The sequence below is a fragment of the Scyliorhinus canicula genome, chromosome 4 (genome assembly GCF_902713615.1).
Source record: "Scyliorhinus canicula chromosome 4, sScyCan1.1, whole genome shotgun sequence".
Taxonomy (NCBI): Eukaryota; Metazoa; Chordata; class Chondrichthyes; order Carcharhiniformes; family Scyliorhinidae; genus Scyliorhinus; species Scyliorhinus canicula.
Genome location: NC_052149.1, coordinates 131,473,042 through 131,486,616, shown reverse-complemented (window position 1 = coordinate 131,486,616; position 13,575 = coordinate 131,473,042). Strand labels below are relative to the sequence as shown.

Genomic DNA, 13,575 nt, shown 5'->3' with positions numbered 1-13,575 from the left:
TGCGCGCAAGCCAAATACAAAGGTATCCAAGCACAGCTCCTGTCTTTTGCGCATATTCAATGTCTCTGAAGGTAGATTGAAATACTGGATGAGATAAGGCATCTATCAAATCTATCAATTGCTGTATTGACATACTTAGTTCCAGACAGCCAAGGAACAGTCAAGGCAATTACACAGACTGTAATTCATTATCTATTGAATGCAAAGAGGAAAACATAAACCATGTACTTTGTTTCATATGTTGCATGCTGGTATTTGACCTTCTTTCAACAAAGCCCCCAAAATCTTTAATATCCCATCCAGTCTAATCCCACTCTCTTCCCACTCCCCACACTCTTTAATATCGCGCCCAGTAGTCTCTCAAACTCCAACTCGCTCCTCATCCGCATTAATATCCCACCCAGTCTAATCCCACTCTCTTCACTCCCTGAACCCTTTAATATCCCACCCAGTCTAATCCCACTCTCCTCACTCCTCACACCCTTTAATATCCCACCCAGTCTAGTCCCACTCTCCTCACTCCTCACACCCTTTAATATCCCACCCAGTCTAATCCCACTCTCCTCACACCCTTTAATATCCCACCCAGTCTAATCCCACTCTCCTCACACCCTTTAATATCCCACCCAGTCTAATCCCACTCTCCTCACTCCTCACACCCTTTAATATCCCACCCAGTTGTCCCGCACTCTCCAACTCACTCCTCATTCACATTAGTATCCCATGCAATCTAATCCCACTCTCCTCACTCCCTGAACTCTTTAGTATCCCACCCAATCTAATCGCATTCTTCTCACTCCCCACACCTTTTAGTATTCCAGGGGTCATAACATGGGATTGAGTTTAAGAGCCGCGGGGTTATGCTGCAACTGTACAAGACCTTGGTTAGACCACATTTGGAGTATTGTGTGCAATTCTGGTCACATCATTATAGGAAGGATGTGGAAGCATTGGAAAGAGTGCAAAGGAGATTTACCAGGATGCTGTCTGGATTGGAGGGTAGGTCTTATGAGGGAAGGTTGAGGGAGCTAGGGCTTTTCTCATTGGAGCGAAGGAGGATGAGAGGTGATTTAATTGAGGTGTATAAGATGATGAGAGGGATAGATAGAGTGGACGTTCAGCGTCTTTTTCCTCGGATGGATGTAGCTATTACAAAGGGGCATAACTATAAGGTTCATGGTGGAAGATATAGGAGGGATGTCAGAGGTAGGTCCTTTACTCAGAGAGTGGTTGGGGCGTGGAACGCACTCCCAACTGTGGTAGTGGAGTCGGACACTTTAGGAACTTTCAAGCAGTTATTGGATAGGCATATGGAGTGCACAAGAATGATGGGGAGTAGGTTAATTTGATCTTAGTTTCAGACTAGTTTGGCACAAAATCATGGGCCGAAGGACCTGTACTATGCTGTACAGTTCTATGTTCACTCTCCTCACTCCCCACACTTTATAATATCTCTCCCAGTCTAATCCCACTCTCTCTCTCATTCTCCGCCCCCTTTTAATACCCTAGCCAGTCTAATCCCACTCTCCTCGCTCCCCACATCTGTTAATATCCTGCCCAGTCTAATCCCACTCTCCTCACAACCTGCACCCTTTAATATCCCACCCAGTCTAATCCTACTCATTTTATTCCCCATACAATTCAGTATCCCACCCAGTCTAATGCCACTCTCCCCACATCCTTTGATATCCCACCCAGTGTGTTCCCACTTTTCGTACTGCCTACCCCTTTAATATCTCACCAATCTAATCCCACTCTCCCCATTCCCAATGCAATTCAATAAACCACCCAGTCTAATCCCAATCTCCACACTACTGCTTAACCCCTTTAATATCCCACCCAGTCTAATCCCACTTTCCTCATTCCCCATACTATTCAATGTGCCATCCAGTCTGATCCCACTCTTCCCCCTCTCTCCCCACACCCATTGATATCCCACTGCAGAGGGCATGGCTGTAAATGCTGAGCTGTTCAAATCCCAGAAGGAAAATTGAAGCAACTGCCCTCACGTTAGAGTTTGCAGTTTGTATGGTAGGAGAAGTTTTGAAATCCAGAAATGATGTCCCTGACTATTTGTGTGATTATTTTATAGCAACGTAAACTAAAATAGAAGTATACTTAAATAAGACAGTGGCTTTACAGTGTGCCAATATTTTAACTAGCTGCAAACAATCTTAATTTAACCACCATCAGAGCTTTAACTACCTTCAGAACTAACCTTCCCCAGTCTGTTCAGCAACACTGTCTATATTTGAAGGTCTATTAAATTCCAGTAACTCTGCCTTAGGGAGACATCTGAGGTTTCACAGCAGTTGGGTTTTCAGATCTCGCTTTGTTCACGCTGTTTACTGGGAGTTGACCAGCTATTCGTAGGTTTTCGTTATCTCCTTACATGTTCTTCCCGTTTAATCACACATTTCTTTAGAACAGCTCTCTCCCAGAATTGATTAGCTTCCTCTCTTTACTTAAAGAAGTAAACTCCCTTTATCCACCTTTTACCTATGACACCTTTCTTTCCCCTATTTGCATATCTTATTCTTTGAACCATAACATTCATCCAAATCTATTCCTGTTCTATAACTATCCTTACCAAATGATCTTCGGGAAGTGTAGAAAAATAATTTGTGGATTGCTTTTTAGAACGGTATGTTGTGGAACCTACATGGGGAACGGGCTATTTTAGATTTGGTTTTGCGTAGAGAAGGATTAGTAAGGGATCTTGTGGTTAAGGATCCCCTATGGGGTAGTGACCACAATATGATAGAATTCCAGATAAAGTTTGAGGGTGAATGCCATGTGTTTTCAACTGAAAAGGGTAAGTATAATGGTATGAGGGAGAAGTCGCTCAAGCTAAGATTCAGGTCAGTAAATGAGCAATGGCAGATATTCAAACAGCTGGTCCATAATGCTCAGCAGGGGTTTATCTCAATCAAAACGAGGGAATCCACGCGAAAGATGCAAAATCCTTGATTAACAAAGGAGATCAAGTACAAAGTTCAATTGAAAAGCAGGATATACAAAGGAGCAAGGGATGGTGGTAGACCATAGGGCTAGGAAGCTTTTAGGATCCAGCAGCAAAATTAGATCTGACCTTTTATTGCTTGTGGCGTCCTTTTTATGAACATTCCGATAGCCTGTATTTAGGATGAAACACACTTTTCTGTTTCTGTCCACTATTATGTAAATATCATGTCATTGTTGCTACTCCTAACAATATTGTTCATGTTCTGTCTATTTCAGCAGTATTATAGACTCCACGGAATATTCCCAGCCTCCTGGCTTTGGTGGAAGCTCACAGGTAAACTGGTGAAGTTCTAATGTGTTTGCATACTGCGAGTGCCCAACAGTTTCTTTCTTTCTATTAATTAAAAATACAGTTTGGTCAATGATGCAAGATATGTTTTTCCTCGTTGAATCCACTGGACGTGGTGTGGGCCAGGGTCTGGATCTGTTGGGCTTGTTACTTTGGGCCAGGGTTTGGATCTGTTGGGCTTGTTGCTCTGGGCCAGGGTTTGGATCTCTTGGGCTTGTTGCTCTGGGCCAGGGTCTGGATCTGTTGGGCTTGTTGCTCTGGGCCAGGGTTTGGATACCTTGGGCGTGTTACTCTGGGCCAGGGTTTGGATCTGTTGGGCTTCTTACTTTGGGCCAGGGTTTGGATCTGTTGGGCTTGTTGCTCTGGGCCAGGGTTTGGATCCCTTGGGCTTGTTGCTCTGGGCCAGGGTCTGGATCTGTTGGGCTTGTTGTTCTGGACCAGGGTTTGGATACCTTGGGCTTGTTGCTCTGGGCCAGGGTTTGGATCTGTTGGGCGTGTTGCTCTGGACCAGGGTTTGGATCTGTTGGGCTTGTTGCTCTGGGCCAGGGTTTGGATCTGTTGGGCGTGTTGCTCTGGGCCAGGGTTTGGATCTGTTGGGCTTGTTGCTCTGGGCCAGGGTTTGGATCTGTTGGGCGTGTTGCTCTGGGCCAGGGTTTGGATCTGTTGGGCGTGTTGCTCTGGGCCAGGGTTTGGATCTGTTGGCGTGTTGCTCTGGGCCAGGGTTTGGATCTGTTGGGCGTGTTGCTCTGGGCCAGGGTTTGGATACCTTGAGCTTTTTGCTCTGGGCCAGGGTTTGGATCTGTTGGGCTTGTTGCTCTGGGCCAGGGTCTGGATCTGTTGGGCTTGTTGCTCTGGGCCAGGGTTTGGATCTGTTGGGCTTGTTGCTCTGGGCCAGGGTTTGGATCTGTTGGGCATGTTGCTCTGGGCCAGGGTTTGGATCTGTTGGGCTTGTTGCTCTGGGCCAGGGTTTGGATCTGTTGGGCATGTTGCTCTGGGCCAGGGTCTGGATCTGTTGGGCTTGTTGCTCTGGGCCAGGGTTTGGATCTGTTGGGCATGTTGCTCTGGGCCAGGGTTTGGATCTGTTGGGCGTGTTGCTCTGGGCCAGGGTTTGGATCTGTTGGGCGTGTTACTCTGGGCCAGGGTCTGCATCTGTTGGGCTTGTTGCTCTGGGCCAGGGTTTGGATCTGTTGGGCGTGTTGCTCTGGGCCAGGGTCCGGATCTGTTGGGCTTGTTGCTCTGGGCCAGGGTTTGGATCTGTTGGGCGTGTTGCTCTGGGCCAGGGTTTGGATCTGTTGGGCTTGTTGCTCTGGGCCATGGTTTGGATCTGTTGGGCTTGTTGCTCTGGGCCAGGGTTTGGATCTGTTGGGCGTGTTGCTCTGGACCAGGGTTTGGATCTGTTGGGCTTGTTGCTCTGTGCCAGGGTTTGGATACCTTGAGCTTGTTGCTCTGGGCCAGGGTTTGGATCTGTTGGGCTTGTTGCTCTGGGCCAGTGTCTGGAACTGTTGGGCTTGTTGCTCTGGGCCAGGGTTTGGATCCCTTGGGCTTGTTACTTCACTGTGATCTCTGGGACGTTGGACGTTTTTGGGATTTTGCAGCAATGTGGCTGAAATATAGACTGGTTGTTATATTTAACTGATTTTGTTATCTATAGGGAATGGGCCATGGGAACCTTTACTTTCCATTGAAACAGATAGAACCTTGGTTTATGACCTCATCCGAAAGACACGCCTCTGATAGTGTAGCTCTTCCTCGATTAGTGCTCTGGAACGTTGGCCGAGATTATCATCTCAAATCTCTTTGGTTGACCTCAAACCCACAGTTGTGAGTGCACTTGAACCACAGTTGACACCTTTAAAATACTGTTTCTCCCTTTTGGGATCCTTTAACATTCTCATCCTGGTTTTCAATCCCTTCATGTCCTTGTCTTTCTCTATCTTGGGAACATTCCCCAGCCCTTCCAGCACTTTGAGCTCTCCTGCAGTTCTGGTCTCGTGTACATTCTCAATTATAATCACATTGCCTTTGGTGGCAGTGCCTTTAGATGACAAAGTCTTAGACTCTGGAACTCCCTCTCTAAATGAGTTGTTATGACAGAAAAAGTGGTCTGATAAAGTCCTGCATAACAAGCTTGTGAGCAAAGTGGAAGCCCGTGGCACAATAGGGACAGTAGCACCATGTATACAAAGTTGGTGGAGGGACATGAAACAGGAGTAGTGAACGCTTATTTTTTCAGACTGATGGGAGATATAGCGTGGGTTTTTCCAGGGGTCGGTACCAGGACGACTGCTTTTCTTGATCTGTATTGACATAGACTTGGATGTGCAGAAGTATAGTGAACTGTGAGGAGGATAGCGATAGACTTCAAGAGGGTGGCATGGTGGCACCATGGTTAACACTGCTACCTCACAGCACCAGGTACCTGGGTTCGATTCCAGCCATGGGTGACTGTGGTTTGCACGTTCTCCCGTATTTGCATGTGTTTCCTCAAACAGTCGAAAGATGTGCAGGTTAGATGGGGTTTCGGGGTCAGGCAGGGGCAATAGACACTTTCAGAAGAATTGGCGCAGATGCGATGGGCCCAATGGCCTACTCTGCACCGTGGAGATTCTAGAACTTCTATGACATAGACAGACTGGTGGAATAAATCAACACTTGGACAGATGAAATTTAAAGTGAAAAAGGGTAAAGTGGTACAATTTAAATGCAAAGGTGACCAAACAGGTGGATGAGGGTAAAGCAGTTGATGTGGTGTATATGGATTTCAGTAAAGCGTTTGATAAGGTTCCCCATGGTAGGCTATTGCAGAAAATACAGAGGCTTGGGATTGAGGGTGATTTAGCAGTTTGGATCAGAAATTGGCTAGCTGATAGAAGACAAAGAGTGGTGGTTGATGGGAAATGCTCTGACTGGTGTCCAGTTACTAGTGGTGTGCCACAAGGATCTGTTTTGGGGCCGTTGCTATTTGTCATTTTTATAAATGACTTGGAGGAGGGCGTAGAAGGATGGGTGAGTAAATTTGCAGATGACACTAAAGCCGGTGGAGTTGTGGACAGTGCAGAAGGATGTTACAAGTTACAGAGGGACATAGATAAGCTGCAGAGCTGGGCTGACAGGTGGCAAATGGAGTTTAATGCAGAAAAGTGTGAGGTGATTCATTTTGGAAGGAATAACAGAAAGGCAGAGTACTGGGCTAATGGTAAGATTCTTGGTAGTGTGGACGAGCAGAGAGATCTCGGTGTCCATGTCCATAGATCCCTGAAAGTTGCCACCCAGGTTGAGAGGGTTGTTAAGAAGGCGTACGGTGTGTTAGCTTTTATTGGTAGAGGAATTGAGTTTCGGAGCCATGAGGTCATGTTGCAGTTGTACAAAACTCTGGTGCGGCCGCATTTGGAGTATTGTGTGCAGTTCTGGTCGCCACATTATAGGAAGGATGTGGAAGCATTGGAAAGGGTACAGAGGAGATTTACAAGGATGTTGCCTGGTATGGAGGGAAGATCATATGAGGAAAGGCTGAAGGACTTGAGGCTGTTTTCGTTAGAGAGAAGAAGGTTAAGAGGTGACTTAATTGAGGCATACAAGATGATCAGAGGATTAGATAGGGTGGACAGTGAGAGCCTTTTTACTCGGATGGTGATGTCCAGCACGAGGGGACATAGCTTTAAATTGAGGGGAGATAGATATAGGACAGATGTCAGAGGTAGGTTCTTTACTCAGAGAGTAGTAGGGGCGTGGAATGCCCTGCCTGCAACAGTAGTGGACTCACCAACACTAAACGCAATCAAATGGTCACTGGATAGGCATATGGACGATAAAGGAATAGTGTAGAGGGACTTTAGAGGGGTTTCACTGGATGGCGCAACATCGTGGGCCGAAGGCCCTGTACTGCGCTGTAATGTTCTATGTTCTAAATCTTTCTCCCTCCCACCCACAAAGGTGACATGCGGATAATATTTTTTTATGAAGTAAGTGATTAGGTTCAGGATTACACTGCCTGAGAATTGTTGGAAGTGAACACATTTGAGCTTTCAAAAGGGAATTGTTTAAATAACTAAGGTGAAAGGATTAACGAGCTGAGACTCTTTTGAATAAAGGCAACTAAAAGGGTGATGTAATAGAATCACAGAATAATACAGGACAGAAGAGACCCTTTGGCCTATCGAATCTGCACCGATGCATGAAAAGCACCTGGCCTTCCCACCGAATCCCATTTTCCAGCACTCAGCCTATAGCCATGAATATTATGGCGAGCCAAGTGTTCATCCAGGTATTTTTTAAAGGCTGTGAGGTAACCGCCTCTATCACACTCAGTCTCCTGCAGCTAAGCCAATTGTTATGGGCCAGGGTTTAGAGAACCCCACTGTGTATCATGGGGTTCACCTGACCCACAACTTTGAATAGATTGTGGTATGGGGAGCACACGGCCCACTCTACAGGTGTGGTACATCAGAAATGGAAAAGTATTTTTTGAAGCAAAACAATGCTTATTCTATTAACTCAAGTTAACCTTTTTTAAAACAAACAGTGAACATCTTAGCAACCAGTAAATCAAATACACCCCCCAAAGAATACAACACTAAGTAATCTGTATGCTGTCCTTTTACACCCAGAAGACTTAACAAACCTTTAAACAGAAGCACATCAGAGTTTACATTTAATACTGAAAACATTTATAATTCTGAATTCACCAAATGATTAAGAAATAGTCCTTCATGGCAGAGATCAACAGTACAGCTGCTTTGTCTGACTTCAGCTGCAACACACTGAAAAATGAAACCAAAAAGACAGACACACCCAAGCTTTTCTCAAAGTGAAACTAAAAAGCAGAACCAAAGCTCAGCTCCACCCACACTCTGACATCACTGCAGTAACATGAGCAGCCAAACATTTCTTAAAGCGACATTCTTATGACACAATTTTGAATCCACCATATCAAGTTACCCTGTATCCTCTGTGCATTTGCCTTTTGAGAAGTCTCCCATGTGGGACCTTGTCAACGGCTTTGTTGAAATCCATGTAAACTACATCTACTGCACTATCCTCATCTATACACCTGGTCACATGCACAAATTTGTTAGGCATGACCTACCTCTGATAAAGCCATGTTGACTATTCCTGATCAAACCCTGCGTCTCCAAGTGGAGATAGATTCTCTCCTTCGGAATTTCCCCACCACTGATGTGAGACTCACTGCTCTCTAGTTCTCTGGCTTATCTCTACAACATTTCTTAAATAGTGGAACCACATTAGCTGTTCTCCAGTCCTTTGGCATCTCCCCCGAGGCCAGAGATGAATTAAAAATTTAGGTCAGAGCCCCTGCAATCTCCTCCCTCACTTCCCACATCATTCTGGGACACAATTTATCTAGACATGGAAATTTGTCCACTTTTAAGCCTGCGAACACCTCCCAATACCTTGTCACTCCTGATGATAAATTCGCACGAACCTCACTGTCTCTGAGTTCTGCATCTGCCTCCTCATTCTCTCGGATGTGAAGTATCCGTTCAACACCCTGCCAATGTCTTCTGGCTCCACCCACAGATTTCCCTGTCGGTCCCGAATGGACCTTACTCTTTCCCTGGTTATTCTCTTCCCATTATTATACTTGGAGAATACCTTGGGATTTTCCCTACTTATACCAGCCAGAGCTTTATCATATTCCCTCTTTGCTCTTCTAATTGTTTTCTTAAACTCCATCTTTCACTTTCTGTTCTCCATAATGCCTCTGTTGATTTGCTCCTCTTGTACTTGCTGAAGGATCTCTTTTCCTTCTCATCATATCCTGAATGTGTCGGGTCATTCATTAGCTCCTTCAAATTCTGATTTTGATAGAGTGGACACAGAGTGGGGGAGAGCAGAGCTAGAGGCCATCAATATAAGATAGTGCCCAAGAAATAAAATTGGGAACTCCGAGTGTAAGGATCCTCATGTTTAAACCTTGCTTTCCCTGTTTAAATCTTGCTTTCCTTGTGTAATTCCTTTATTCTCTGTTTTGCTGTATCACTTTTTATAGTATCCCAACCTTTATTTTTAAACAAGAATAAACCTCAGTATAAGGTGCTATTCGAACAGTCCCTAAACAATGGGTTATTTGGCCTGGTCCACTGATAATGTTTTGATAGCCTTGGCCAGCAGCCAATCGGCTCCATTGAAATCCTGGGACTTGGTAGATTCTCGATGCAGATTGTTCTGGAAGGCTCCTTGCTGTGTGACTCTGTAGGTTTGGGTTCCAGTTTGGTCTGAGCTCAGGAGAACTCTGTTAAATATCTCTCCCAGAAAGGGTGGAACTCTCTCTCTGATATCTCGGCTGCGGCTCTCAGAGTCACAGAATTTATAGTGCAGAAGGGGGCCACTCAGCCCGTCGAGTCTGCACTGGCCCTTGGAAAGAGCACCCCACCTCAGCCTCCACCCTATCCCCACACTTCCACCCTATCCCCGTAACCCCACCTTACCATACCTTTTTTGGACACTAAGGACAATTTAGCACAGCCAATCCACCTACCCCTGCACATCTTTCGACTGTGGGAGGAAACACACGCGAGGAGAATTTGCAGACTCCGCACAGACAGTGACCCAAGATGGGAATCAAACCTGGGACCCTGGCGCTGTGAAGCCATTGTGCTAACCACTATGCTACCGTGCTGCACTCCAGCTAAACAGAGCACTCCAGCTAGTGAGTTTTTAAAGCCTGCAGACATGGGGGGGGGGGGAAGCTTTCCAGATTCCTCTCCCCCTAAGGTGACCAGATCAATCTAAGGCCTTGTGGAAGCTGCTCCTCTGATACTCTGTTTAACTGAGACAACCTGTTGGGCAGTCTGCTGAAGCTGAAAGCAGGTAAGGAACTGAGCAGTCCTAAAGTGCATCTTCCATGGTAAGGCTCAGGTCAACACAAGTTAAAGTGGCACCCTAGAGGGGATCCCACAGCCTGAGAATCGGCCTGGAGGTTATAGGTGATGGTTTTAACACTCCACATCCCAATGAGATAGCTGACTACAAAGATCACTTCAGTAGCAAAGATATTCACCTCATGCCCTTTTAATCTCCACAATTTTGACTCTTCCACTTCCCACTGTGTGTGTGTGTGTGTGTGTGTGTGTGTGTTCTCTTGATATGAATAAAGCTATTCAGATTTACTTACAAATTTGGTGTCTGTCATTGGAACAGTTAAGGGTCAAAGACCTCAAAATATGTACAAATTATTGGTTAATTCACTTATGTTCGGACTAGGGAGCCTGTGGGGCCGGAATTTACCATGCACTACTAGCCCAGGGTGTCATAACAAGAGAAAATCTTCTTTACCTAGAGGGTGGTGAGAATGGGGAAGTTGCTCCCACACAGAGTAGTTGAAGTGAATAGTATAGACACATTCAAGTGAAAGCTCAACAAGGGAATAGAGGGCTACAATGGTAAATTTAGATCAGAACAGATGCTCAAGTGGAGAATAAACACCAGCATGGATTGAATGGCCTTGTTCTGTGCGAGAAACGCAATGTAATCCCATGTAAGACAAAATTTGCAAGGCTGTGGGGAAATGAGGCCAGCTGAGTTGCTCTTTCAGAGGGTTGCCAGGGACACACTGAGCCAAATGGACTCCTTGTTTCTCGCCTGTCTCACCCTAAAACTTCAAAACTTGAAGCAAGGGGCTGGTTTAGCTCACCAGGCTAAATCGCTGGCTTTTAAAGCAGGCCAGCAGCACGGTTCGATTCCCGTACCAGCCTCCCCGGACAGGCGCCGGAATGTGGCGACTAGGGGCTTTTCACAGTAACTTCATTGAAGCCTACTCGTGACAAAAAGCTATTTTCATTTTTTCATTTCAAGTGTTTGGTTACCTGACCTAATCTTGTGTGATTTAGTGTAAAATTTTGTTTGGCATTGTTTCTGTGAAGCACCGTGGGATATTGTTGTTATTACTTCCTACTTCACCCCAATAATAATATAGTAATTGCTTATTGTCACAAGTAGGCTTCAATGAAGTTACTGTGAAAAGCCCCTAGTCACCACATTCCGGTGCCTGTTCAGGGAGGCTGGTACGGGAATTGAACCCACGCTGCTGGCATTCTTCTGCATTACAAGTCAGCTATTTAGCCCACTGTGCTAAACCAGCCTCCAGAAGGAAGGTTGGTGGAAATGCAGATTAAACAGAACTCAGTGGCTGGATGGGCAGAAGAAAATTTTAAGTTTGGACTTCCGGTGGCGGCAATGCGGAGCTCAGCCGCACGCTCGACAGCTACCGCTAATAACGGACTTTGGGGCTCTTTTCAGGGCCCCCAACGGAACTTCGCCGACAAATCCCGACGTGGGAAGGGGTCTGGAATAGATCCCTAAGGTCCTATGGTCCGGACCAGGAGTGGGGTAAGCAGAGAAACAGTGGAAGCACCCCTGGAAAAGTGGGGGAAGAGAAACAAAATGGCGGCTGGCGGCGCCCTCGAGGAGCTGAGGCAGTGGGCGCAGGAGCAGCAGGAGACTCTGCTGCGCTGCTTCCGGGAGCTTAAGGTGGAGCTGCTGGAGTCGCCGAAGGCTACCACCAGAGAGCTGATAGAGACTCAGACAGCCCAGGGGGCCGTGATCCGGGAGCTGCAGCAGCAGGCCTCCGAAAGGGAGGATGAGGCCGTGGCCGTCGCGGGGAAGGTGGAGATGCATGAGGCACTCCATAAAAGGTGGCAGGAGCGGTTCGAGGAGCTGGACAACCGGTCGAGGCGGAAGAATGTGCGGAATCAGGGCCTCACGGAGGGGTCGGACCTGGCGGCCTATGTGGTCGTTATGCTGAACTCGTTCAAGGGAGCTGGGTCCTTCCAGGGGCCCCTGGAGTTGGAGGGGCCCACAGAATTCTGGCTAGGAGGCCCAAGCAGAAAGAGCCGCCGCTGGCGGTGTTGGTGCGGTTTCACCGGTTCGTTGATCGTGAGTGCGTGCTCCGGTGGGCCAAGAAGGAGCGGAGCAGCAAGTGGGAGAACACGGAGGTGCGGATCTTCTAGGACTGGAGTGCGGAGGTGGCTAAGCGGAGGGCCGGGTTCAACCGGACGAAGGCGGTGCTCCACAGACGGAGCGTGAAGTTTGGCATGTTGCAGCCGGTGCGTCTGTGGGTCACCTACAAGGACCGGCACCATTATTTTGATAATGTTCCTCGGAGGAGGCATGGGCCTTTGTGCAGGCCGAGAAACTGGACTCAAACTGAGGGTCCAAAATGGGGTATTTTGTATGATAATGCAATTGTGTTTGATCTTTGCTCTGGTTCTCTGTTTAATGCAAGATGTGTGTTGGCTTTACGGTAGGTGGGGTGATGTCGTTATGTCTTTTTGTATGCGTCTGGTGGACGAGTTCGGGCAGGGAGGTAAACTGGGAGTGCAGGGAGCTGGTGGTGGGGACTGGCAATGGGAGTTGCCCAAGAGGAGGCGGGGTTGGGCAAGGCGAAAGCGCGGGCTTTTCTCTGGTTTCCCGCACTGTGGGATGATGGGGGCGGAGTTGGGGCTGAGAAGCGCGGGCCGTTGCTGGCTGTTATTTTCCCGCGCAAGAGCGGGGGGGGGGGTCTGCTGATGGGCACGAAGGAGGAGGAGTAGTCCCACGTGGGGAGGAGTCGGAGGTATGGCGGGAGTCGCCGGGGTCAGCAGAAGTTAGCTGGCTCACGGGAGTGCTATGAAGGGAGGGGCGCGGCTAGGAGGGGTCCTAGCCTTGGTGAGGGGGGGGGGGGGGGGCGGGGGGGAAACCGGGTTGCTGCTGAAATGGCCAGGAAGGAGCTGGAGGATGCTGGGGAGGGGAGGGGGGGGGGGGGGGGGGGAGTTGCCGCCGTGGGGAAGTGGCCGAGCGGCGGACGCTGGGCAGGGGATGGGTTATGGCTAATCGGCAGGGGAGGGGGGCAGGGAGCCCTCTGATCCGGCTGATAACCTGGAATGTGAGGGGGCTGAATGGGCCGGTCAAACGGGCCCGGGTGTTTGCGCACTTGAAGGGGCTGAAGGCGGATGTGGCCATGCTCCAAGAGACACACCTGGAAGTGGCGGACCAGGTTCGGCTGAGGAAGGGATGGGTGGGCCAAGTATTTCATTCAGGGCTGGATGAGAAGAATCGGGGGGTGGCGATCCTGGTGGGAAAGAGGGTGTCGTTTGAGGCGTTAAATGTGGTGGCTGACAGTGGCGGGAGGTATGTAATGGTGAGTGGTAAGCTGCAGGGGGAGCGGGTGGTGTTGGTGAATGTTTACGCCCCAAATTGGGACAATGCGGGGTTTATGCGGCGCCTGTTGGGCCGCCTTCCGGACCTGGAGGTGGGGGGCCTGA

At 48.1% G+C, this 13,575-nt stretch overlaps 1 protein-coding gene across 4 annotated transcripts in view; it reads left to right on the top strand.

The window, feature by feature from the left end:
- Positions 1 to 13,575, top strand: part of cop1 (COP1 E3 ubiquitin ligase) — a 171,441-nt gene that overhangs the window by 85,061 nt on the left and 72,805 nt on the right. For 3 of the 4 annotated variants that reach the window (XM_038795194.1, XM_038795192.1, XM_038795195.1), the window contains one exon: positions 3,241 to 3,298. In XM_038795194.1, the coding sequence (XP_038651122.1) occupies positions 3,241 to 3,298 (58 nt within the window). The remainder of the gene's footprint in view (positions 1 to 3,240; positions 3,299 to 13,575) is intronic. The other variant, XM_038795193.1, reaches the window with a different exon arrangement.